This window comes from Cephus cinctus, unplaced genomic scaffold, assembly GCF_000341935.2.
Source record: "Cephus cinctus unplaced genomic scaffold, Ccin1 Ccin1_scaffold0168, whole genome shotgun sequence".
NCBI classification, from domain to species: Eukaryota; Metazoa; Arthropoda; class Insecta; order Hymenoptera; family Cephidae; genus Cephus; species Cephus cinctus.
The window spans coordinates 3,233,445-3,242,810 of record NW_014332892.1 but is presented as its reverse complement, the minus strand read 5'-3'; the positions used below and the strand labels follow the sequence as shown (position 1 = coordinate 3,242,810).

At 36.6% G+C, this 9,366-nt stretch overlaps 3 protein-coding genes across 4 annotated transcripts; 1 reads left to right on the top strand and 2 right to left on the bottom strand.

Moving 5' to 3' along the window:
• Window positions 1–51: 51 nt before the first annotated feature.
• LOC107264365 lies at window positions 52–3,053 on the top strand. Of its 2 annotated transcripts, XM_015732557.2 has the most exons (9): window positions 52–142; window positions 362–592; window positions 667–1,167; window positions 1,245–1,450; window positions 1,510–1,583; window positions 1,645–1,756; window positions 1,825–1,887; window positions 1,949–2,103; window positions 2,167–3,053. In XM_015732557.2, exons 2-9 carry the CDS (start codon window positions 388–390, stop codon window positions 2,297–2,299), a joined length of 1,449 nt encoding a protein of 482 aa, XP_015588043.1. In that variant the 5' UTR covers window positions 52–142; window positions 362–387; the 3' UTR covers window positions 2,300–3,053. The 2 variants fall into 2 exon arrangements, 1 of the variants encoding a protein (XP_015588043.1); XR_003058592.1 differs by lacking the exon at window positions 52–142 and having other exon boundaries at window positions 178–592; window positions 1,953–2,103.
• Window positions 3,031–5,317, bottom strand: LOC107264364. The gene is made up of 3 exons (XM_015732556.2): window positions 4,856–5,317; window positions 4,575–4,786; window positions 3,031–4,502 (listed from the first exon to the last, which is right to left on the bottom strand). The coding sequence occupies exons 1-3, from the start codon at window positions 5,120–5,122 to the stop codon at window positions 3,347–3,349; spliced, it is 1,635 nt and encodes a 544-aa protein (XP_015588042.1). The 5' UTR covers window positions 5,123–5,317; the 3' UTR covers window positions 3,031–3,346.
• Window positions 5,318–5,387: 70 nt separating this feature from the next.
• LOC107263872 (aldose 1-epimerase) lies at window positions 5,388–8,175 on the bottom strand. Its single transcript, XM_025081211.1, has 9 exons — window positions 8,011–8,175; window positions 7,630–7,893; window positions 7,423–7,568; window positions 7,137–7,364; window positions 6,911–7,075; window positions 6,757–6,857; window positions 6,582–6,696; window positions 5,619–5,810; window positions 5,388–5,545 (listed from the first exon to the last, which is right to left on the bottom strand). Exons 1-9 carry the CDS (start codon window positions 8,078–8,080, stop codon window positions 5,453–5,455), a joined length of 1,374 nt encoding a protein of 457 aa, XP_024936979.1. The 5' UTR covers window positions 8,081–8,175; the 3' UTR covers window positions 5,388–5,452.
• Between the last annotated feature and the right edge of the window lie 1,191 nt (window positions 8,176–9,366).

Here is a 9,366-nt window from a genome sequence, read left to right as displayed (position 1 = left end):
TGAGGAAAATCGGAAGGTTTGAATTATGCTTACAAAAGGTATTTCTAACGTCGTTGCTTCTCTCATCGTCTTCAGGTAGTCGGAAGCGGCACCTGTTCATCATAGGAGGTTACTGCCTGTATATCTATGCATTAAAGATACAGTAAGTATGTCGGTACGTATAATCATATGTTGTCATATGTGCATAGGATGTATATCTATATAGGTGCCATCTGGTTTTCAAGTTGCCATATATATATTTGTGGCTACCATACTTAGATATGTTGTGCAAAAGGACACGAAATAAGTTGATTCACTTTGAAAGATGAATAAAGGGATTCGTAGTGACGGATAAACGAGAGGAATAGTTCTATTATAACAGAGACAGGGTGGAGGAGCCTAAGGTCGATGGCGAATAGCAGCAAGAGGGAGGATTCGTCTTCTCTACAACGAATTGTAAAACGACAAGACTTGACGACTTCGAGAATGTCATCGGCATCTTCCTCGCCTTCGTCATCGGATGAGACTGAGAGCATCACCCGTCCTGGAAATAATTATCGAGTCTTCAGTCTATCAAATCGCGTATATCGCGTTGATACCGACCACACGACAGGTTAGGATTACCCTTAAATGTAGATGTTTGACACGTCAGTCAGAATAATATGAATTATACTGATTGCACATTAGGTCCCGACTTGCCACGAAGAGAGGAAAACCCATTTAGCTTTAAGCATTTCCTTCAAAATGAACCACAGACTAATTACCAGCTTGCTGGAGCTAGACCCAAAGTTTATTCTCCACCTGTTACGAGTCCTGAGCCTCCTGGATTGGACACTGAAACTGGAGTTTATCCTCGTAATCCTACAGAGTTGCCTGATTTTGTTCAGGATCACTTAGTAATTGAACAGTGCTACTTGAATCATGAGGCAGCTGCGCAACCTATTGTCGATTTGGAAAATCTTCCAGACTTTGCATTGAACAGTGTCGAGCAAAGACAACCTCGTCATTGGAATGAACCTAAAAAAAGCAAGTCAGAAGTCTTAGGGGACCTCCCCTTTGACTTAACTGGAACTTTAGATAGGGGACGTAGAGAACGCTCTGTACCAAGTGCAGTGCCTCAAGGGCCTTTGGATTTACCAGCCTTTGACAGGCCCAATGATGAACCCATAGAGAGACCTGAATCAATAGGTATGTATATTTAGCCCTAGCACAAATATATATAAAAGTACTGTATTCAAATCTATTTCACAATAATCTATTTTCAGGATTCCCATTTGATTTACAATTACCATTAGCTGAATCCGATCCCAATAATTCCAGTACAGGTGCCAGAAGTTGTCCTCCAAGCAGTGAAGCTAATGTAACAAAATCATTGCCTGATTTTTTAAGTGATGGTCCCATTCGCACTAGAGCAGCTCCAACACCAGATCTTGGTCCAGGATCGAGTGTTCCAGAATCCACAGACCGTAGGGTACGTCAATTAATATCATAAAATTGTATTATTACTAAAAATCTTAATTTTAATTTCAGTTAATACTTGAAAATGAGAGATTACGCCACGATTTGGAAATTATTCGTCGACAAAATGATGAACGCGCAAGGCGGTAAGTACAGCATCGCGTCTTAATAATAATGACTTTTATACAACGTGTTCCTGTGAATCAGGATACAATTGTTGGAAACGGAATTGGCCACGAGGAGAGTCGTCGATCACGAGGAAACAGCACACTTAGAAAAAGCCATGGAACAAGTAGAAGATAATTTAAAACGCAGCACGGTAATTATCGCGCCATGCTCCTCAGTTTTGAAACAGACGAAAATTACATAATACCATTCCAATCGTAGAGAAGAGCCGTAAATGCAGAAAGTACAGTAACTGCATTGAAACAAGAAATAAAAGTCCTAACGGTACGTACGATAGATATATAAAGAACAAGATCCTATCGGTTATAATGCATCTTCTATTCAGACAGAGATATCGGTGCTGCGAGCTGAAAACAGGGAACTCAGAGCAGGCATGGGAGCTGGTTACGGTGTAAATACTCCAGGAAGTCTGGACGGTCGGATAAGACGTTTGACCAGTGACCTAAAGACTGCAGCTTCTACCGCTGAAGTGTCTCTCCGGTAAGAATTTCAAATTAGAAGGAAACTACTGAATATAGGATTTTAATTAATGTATGTAATTAGGCAATTAATGACCGGTGTGGATAATCTGCGCGTTATTGCATCCGCCCTGGAGAACGTAGACAGGATAGAGGATAGGACCAAAGATTTTCTACCTGACTTCGAGGAAGACAACGCTACGGGTCCAGCGTTATAACGTCCTCTTGTTGAAATTTTGAATTCCCATTGAATCCCTTACTCGCGTCAAGTTCCTCGGCTCATGTCACACCGCGTAACACTGCTAATAGATTTTACTTATTCACACTGTGAAACATGTTATTTATAACTTATTTGTTGTACTTCTTCTTATACGTTAATAACGATAGGTTCTATTAAGATCTATTTAAATGTCGAGTAAACCCTATTTCGGGTTGGCTTATCTATCGCTCTTGGATCAACCCCTATTTGCTCGATAACAAAAATCATCACATGTTAAATCATCACTTTTGGATTTTATCATCTACGACACGATGCCATCTGGGATAATTGAATAAGCGACGAGAAGTTTTAAAAATATTCAATTTTTTACACGATCAACACAATATACATTCTTTAAGGTGAAAATGTAACGTAATGGCTATATGCGTTTACACAGATACCAATGTTTTTCATTGAGAAAATTGCATCGTCCTGCTTTTATAAATTAATTATAATCCTTGTAATATCCGGCAAATGTTTATCCATCATAAATGGCATTGCAGCTTCGGTCTATTTCCAAATATAATAGTGGCGGCGGCAACGCTTTTGGAAAAAGCGAAATTTCACGCGACCTAAACGAAATTAATCCTTGTAACTTTCTTGAAAAATATCGAGGATATACATTCCGGTGCAAAATCAACTATCTACGTATACGTATCGTTAATTGGTCAAATCAATTAAAATAAATCATTTATGTATATGAAATTGAAAAACTTGTCTAATTATTACATTACTTTAAGAAATGTTATTTATGATAATGCTTATCGAGTGGTATGCATTTATATGATTATTATGGAATTCCAAAAAATATGTATAATTTTTGTAAACCCTTTTTTCGTGGGAATTGAAAAAGACCTGATCTTAGGTATCGTAATGCAAGTATCCTTTATCAAAAAGAGACTGAAAGAGCACATTGAATACTCCATTAAGTTTGTCACCGAATTCTAATAAACGCGCTTTAAGCAATGAATTATAAATATCTTGAAAATTGTATGTAAGGAGTGTATCATTCTAACTCGTCGAATATACTCAGTAAATCTGTTTGAGTTTCCGTATGACTTGTTTGCGTATGCAGCCAGGATCTTGCTGCCAATGAGATATTAGAATCTTCGTGACAGGTTGATAATTTTGTTTGCGTTTCCGTAGAAACTGTAGCGTCGTCCAAACGCGGCCAGGCGGTTTGCGTTTGTATATTCGAGAGACCTAAATCCGAAGGCAATATCTCATCACAGGTTTGAGTACAAGTATTACTATAAAGTAATTGTTCCATATTTTCAAAATTCTCTGTAGTCTGAGTTTCGATATTTGAGCTCAATGCAAAAGATCTTGAGAGAGTATCAGAATCAAAAAATGCCTGTAAATGGGCTTGTTCCGTTTGAGTTTCTATACTGCTGAATCTATCCCTATAAGTCTCATCCATTAGCATGGGATCTGAGCGTGAAATGCCGGAAGTGGAAGTAAATGAAAACGAATTGGCGACAGATGCATCTTCTACATAGGATAAAGCATTGAGACTCGTTGTTTGAGATCCGCAATGCATAGAAGTAGGTTCCTGGGGATTATAAAATGCGTCCAGATCGGTTTGGGTGACACTGTCGTTTAATACTTCTAGGAGATCTTTTTCGGGACTTGTTTGTGTACCGGAAGTATTTTTGTCCTCCCAAAAATCAGGAAGACCCACGTCGTGACGTAATGGAAGTGGACTGTTTGGGAAGAAGTTTTCGGAAACGAAGTTCTCAGGAAAGCTTAGGTCTTCCTTGACCATGGCACTTTCAGCTTTCTTTGGCAGTCCAGCCTTCTTACGTTTTCGTACCTTTGAAACGTCTGCCATTTTCTTAGAGTTACAGTCTTCGCCAGTTTGTGTTTCTGCAGATCTTCTGTGACGTTTCTCCCGTGTGGTAACACTCGTTTGAGTTTGCCGTGATACACGACGTTCTTTGACACTATTGCATTTCACTGGGGTTGGCATTCTTTTTCCACGTTTAATCTCATCAGTCTGCACTGCTATATCATGGGCCACTTTGAGGTTTTCACCTACTCCAGTAATTCGGTCTATTGCTCCGTACCCTCCACTGTTTGGTAAAATAGTGATGGGCTTATCTGTCCTCATGAGTGAGATAAATGGCATACGAGCAGCCAATGGAGCTTTTGAATTTGTTTTCCTGTTACATTAAAAAATACATATATGTACACCTAAGAACTGAAGGAACGTATTGTTATCAACATAGGATTACCTTGAGGAATTTTTATACTTTTCATCCACAGTATGAAAAAATCTTCTAGCATGAGTAAGTAAAGCCTCGTAAGTATTAAATATTTTGAGACAAGCACAAGTAAACTGTGTTCCACAAACTCTGACATGTGCTTCCTTAGCAGCTTCTGTGGAGAAACCCTTGTTGCATCTAGTACAAGTAAATGTCTTTGCTGCATGGACTTTAAGGTAATGCTACAAAATGGATATGGAATTAGTTTAAGACTAAACATATTTGAAAAATTATTCATTAGAGCAACTGACCTGCTTAAGATATTTCATGGTAGTAAAATGTCTCTGCGACTTGAGGGCATAGATGCAAGTTATAACAGGACAATGATACTGTACATTCTCCTTGATGGTCTTATCCAATTTTTTATGTTGATGAACCTTAAGATCATGTAAACGCAATCGTGGCTCGCTTTGAAACACGAGGCCACACTGAACGCATTGAACATTTTTTACAATAACACTCAATTCCTCAGCGGACGGACACACCAGCTTAGCGTGTTTCGTTCCTGTTCCCTCCATTGAGATAAAACTATTTCTTTACTTTTTTGGATTCTTTATGATCTTATTTTACAAACAACTTAGACTCCCAAATGCTGCACTTGATATTCAAGTCGCTTGGCGACCTAAAAACTACAGCCGAGCTTCTCTTCTTCATTGCCGCAAATTTACACACTCGTTTGTCAGCATTGTGTTTCAGCCGCTCCAATCGACCCTATTCGACATACATGGTATAAATTTAGATGCCAGTTGTTTCCAAGTTCCTCCGCAGGATGGCAGCATCGTAATATTTAAGAAAAATTATGATTATTCAACAATTCCATTTTTATTTTTAACACGTTTGACACTGTGTTACATGTAATTGCCTAATTGTACACCAAACTTATAGGTCAGATCATGATAATATATTTGCCCAGGACGAAGTATCGTGCATGGAAAATGTGACTGAAAATAAATTAATTTGATTTATACATTATTGCAATTCATTTGTGTTACAAACCACATTATTTTTACGTACAAAATTAACAGCATTGGGATAGGCTTGAGGTTGAATACTGAAGGCATGATTCTTTTTATAACACGCTCCATTTTTTCCTGGTATAAACTCAACTGGTTTAGTGCTTTTTAAACTTCTTGGTTCAGATTTCTCTGTCTCTTCCTCCTCTTCACCATATTCGTAATAACTTATGTACTCCATTTCAGATTGCTCCTTAACCCGAAAAATTTTACATAGGTCGATAATTAATTGTCATCGTGGAGCACCCCAGTTCTATACGGGTTAACTCTACACGGAGTAATTCTATGTACATGGAAAATTCTACACGATTATCTCTACACGCCAAACTCTACACGGAATTAGGGGCGATTACGATTTCTTCGGCCCCTTGATTTGACATTTATTTATGGTTGTATTTTTTACCTACTGTTTCGAAGTTATACAAACATTGTGACAACAAAAGTACAGTAAATTATGAATTTAAACAATTCTAATTATGAATGAATAAACCCGCGAAATCACACAAAGCTAGCAGAAATCTCTATCAAAGGTTTTTGTGCTGCAAATCAATAAAACAGAGGGTAAAGAAAAGAAGCGACAGTAAATCTAATGAATAGGTTACTGTATACAGCAATCTCTAATCGACAAACGACGAGTTTTCATAAATTTGTTCATAAATTCATTAATATTCAAAACGCAAATCGGTTTATGTTTCGATCATCGATCTAAAATTAGTCAGTTTACGTAAATAGAAAAAATAAGATTGAAAGTATCAGAAAGACATAAATGATAGGCAGCATACATTCCTGACTCTCTCCGTCATTCTCTACTGCGCTCCTTATATACTGTAATTCTCCTTAACGTTTTTCTCACACATTAAATCGACTACAATACGTGGTAGAACTGGGTCCCACTCCAGTCACCATAATTCCAAAATCCATATTCCTTGGATGATTATCCTTAAATGTATAATTTCTACATTACCTTTAGATATTCTGCACAGCGTTTATCAAGACCAGGTAAATTTGTTTCTGGTTGTAGAAGACGTCCTCCAGTATAAAATTGAACTCCAGGCTGATCAGAATAAACTTCCAAAATCCTGTAGTATAATAATTAATTACAGAGAGATTAAAATGCCATCAAAATTCTTTGATTTTACCGGCCGGATCGTGGATGGAGCATTCTAGCAACAAAGGATAAACCAGGCTGCCAACTTCTAGTTACGCAAAAATTATGATCAAATCCTTCACCAGGTGGGACCTAAACGATTCTAATAAATATAAAGAACCACATACAACCATTATAAATCTTACTTTGCTCATACGCTCTCCCAGCAACCCTGGTATTCTAAGATCCATTACAGTACCACCCACACCGCGAATTGCTCCTGTTGGTACTGGATCCGTATAATCAGCAAAAGTCCATCGATCGCAATTCAAAGAGACTATATGATTTTTCAATTCTTTCTCACCAGCACCCTATACCAAACCAATGTTTTTCAAAATCTTTGTGACTTGCAGTCAAACATGAATGACTTACGTGACCAGCCAAGTTAAACAAAGAACCATGTGACAGATTGACTATAGTCGGCTTGGATGTCGTCGCTCTCATGGTAATTTCTAATTTATTATCAGCCGTCAATTTAAATCTAACCGTCGTCAAAACTGCTCCTGGATATCCTTCGTCGCCAGCTTCGCTCAAATAGCTCATGACAACACTACAGCCATCTATGTGAGAATCCCATATTTGCCTACCAAATCCGTTTACCTGACAGGATGATTTTGATTCTGTATTCAAATAATTGTCAGAATATAGAATTACGTACTCCACCGTGTAAGTGATCTTTCCCATTGTCATTCTTCGACAGCTGATAATCCATGTCTTTTATACTAAAGCTTCCATTCTTTATACGATTGGCACATCTACCCAGGACGCAACCGATAAATGGATTTAGTGCGGGATTTAAATAACCTGTGCGTAATGGAGAATGATTAATCAGTCATTAAAGAAGAAAATAAATTTTATGACTTACTATCCAAATCATTGAAACCTAAAACGATGTCTGCTGGTGTTCCAAATTTATCTGGACATTTAAGTGAGACAATGGTAGCACCAAAAGTAATTATTACTACTTCCATACGATTAGTATTAGTCATTGTGTACGATTTAATGATCACTGGCAATGACTCTTCAAAAAGTTTGCCATTGCTACTGCCGGAAGTCAAGGAATCACTCTCCATGAAATTCTCTTCGCCATACTTCAATTTATCCGTTTGAATTTTTGCTGATCCGATTCCTTTAATTTGTCATAAATATAAAATGATTCTTGTCTGACTTTTCATAAAATTCACTCTTAACCTATGCTCAATGCATTTCTTTAAATCATATAAACTCAATTCTCTTATAAAATTACCTGGATCAATCTCCCCAAATATTCCTTCCACTATAGTAGCATTTCTGCACATACAATCAGAAACAGCCATGTAGATCTAATGAGATAATGTATAATTTATCGTGAAAATTTTACAGATACAAGAATCTCAAAATAAAATTTGTGTCGTTTGTAGATTAAAAAAAATGGAATTCCTCTCACTGGAAATTTGCAGCAGTTTTTTTGTTTCATAGCAAGTACATAATATTACAATCCAACAGTATAAAGTGGGTATTGAAAGTATAATGAATTTTCGCACATTATTCGAAATTGTTTATTATAATAATAACGCGTACAACCTACAGTACGCGAAGTCGCAATATTACAATAATAATTAATATAATATGTATATATATATATATATATATATATATATATATACGTATTCATATTTATATATATATTTATATTCAGATTACTATTTATAATTTGTATAATTAATATTTATAGTTATAATGTACAATACTTGGAAAAATACATTAATTTTTAGTGCAGATCAGACAGCGTAGTACAACACTTTCCATCTTAGCTTCTGTGTACATACAATCCAGACTTTAAAGCTGCTGGTATATCAAACGGGCCTATTACAAACGCGTTACAAGATATTGCATTCGTCTTCATTCTAAAGAACGATTATTCATTCATTAATTCGACTGTCGCACTACTGGTATAAATACAAATTGAATCTGTGAGAATTATTTTTGTTTTTAATTCTCCTCTTCGTTACCATTGATGGCATACACGCGCGCACACATATTCTCCTGTCATCGTAGTCATTATTATCATAATATAATAATCATCACGCGCACAACACTTGCTTTGTTAAATTAAATCATATAATTTATCTGTTTTGCACACAAGATAGACAAGGAGACAAGATAGAAAAACAATTGTCCTCGATTCTTGAATCTTCAAAGACACCTCCAAAAGGGAGAAACAGCGTCAAGTGAAGTGATTGATTGAAAAGGAGAAAAAGGTAATATCTTCGTGATTCGAGTCGATTTACTTTTTTAAATGTATCTTTTTCTTCAACTAGTACTTTTCTTGCGATTTAATTGTAACTAAAAAGTCCCTCGTTTTGACTGTGAATTCTCCATTTATTTAAGGCGTTTACCGAAGCAGTCACGTTTATATTTTTATGTATTTATTTTCTTTTCTTCGTCTTCTTATTGTTGTCCTTTCATTATAAACGTGGAACACATTGCACTTAGTAGCTTAACAATACACTTAGCCCTAGTGAATCATTATAAATTTTTTTATCTAATTTCGAGCAATCAGTAATCTGTAATTTCGCGAGATGACAGAACGACGCTGATTGAAGAGCGTCTATTGCGGTTA

Bases quoted from the DNA above. Each gene is read 5' to 3' on its own strand.
- LOC107264365 (XM_015732557.2), top strand. From the start codon at position 388: ATGGCGAATAGCAGCAAGAGGGAGGATTCGTCTTCTCTACAACGAATT. The intron at 593-666 runs GTTAGGATTACC...ATTGCACATTAG, and splicing joins TGATACCGACCACACGACAG to GTCCCGACTTGCCACGAAGA. The intron at 1,584-1,644 runs GTAAGTACAGCA...CCTGTGAATCAG, and splicing joins AATGATGAACGCGCAAGGCG to GATACAATTGTTGGAAACGG.
- LOC107264364 (XM_015732556.2), bottom strand. From the start codon at position 5,122: ATGGAGGGAACAGGAACGAAACACGCTAAGCTGGTGTGTCCGTCCGCT. The intron at 4,787-4,855 runs GTCAGTTGCTCT...TCCATTTTGTAG, and splicing joins CCATGAAATATCTTAAGCAG to CATTACCTTAAAGTCCATGC. The intron at 4,503-4,574 runs GTAATCCTATGT...TTAATGTAACAG, and splicing joins AAGTATAAAAATTCCTCAAG to GAAAACAAATTCAAAAGCTC.
- LOC107263872 (XM_025081211.1), bottom strand. From the start codon at position 8,080: ATGGCTGTTTCTGATTGTATGTGCAGAAATGCTACTATAGTGGAAGGA. The intron at 6,858-6,910 runs GTAAGATTTATA...AGAATCGTTTAG, and splicing joins TGGGAGAGCGTATGAGCAAA to GTCCCACCTGGTGAAGGATT. The intron at 6,697-6,756 runs GTAAAATCAAAG...ATTATACTACAG, and splicing joins CTCCATCCACGATCCGGCCG to GATTTTGGAAGTTTATTCTG.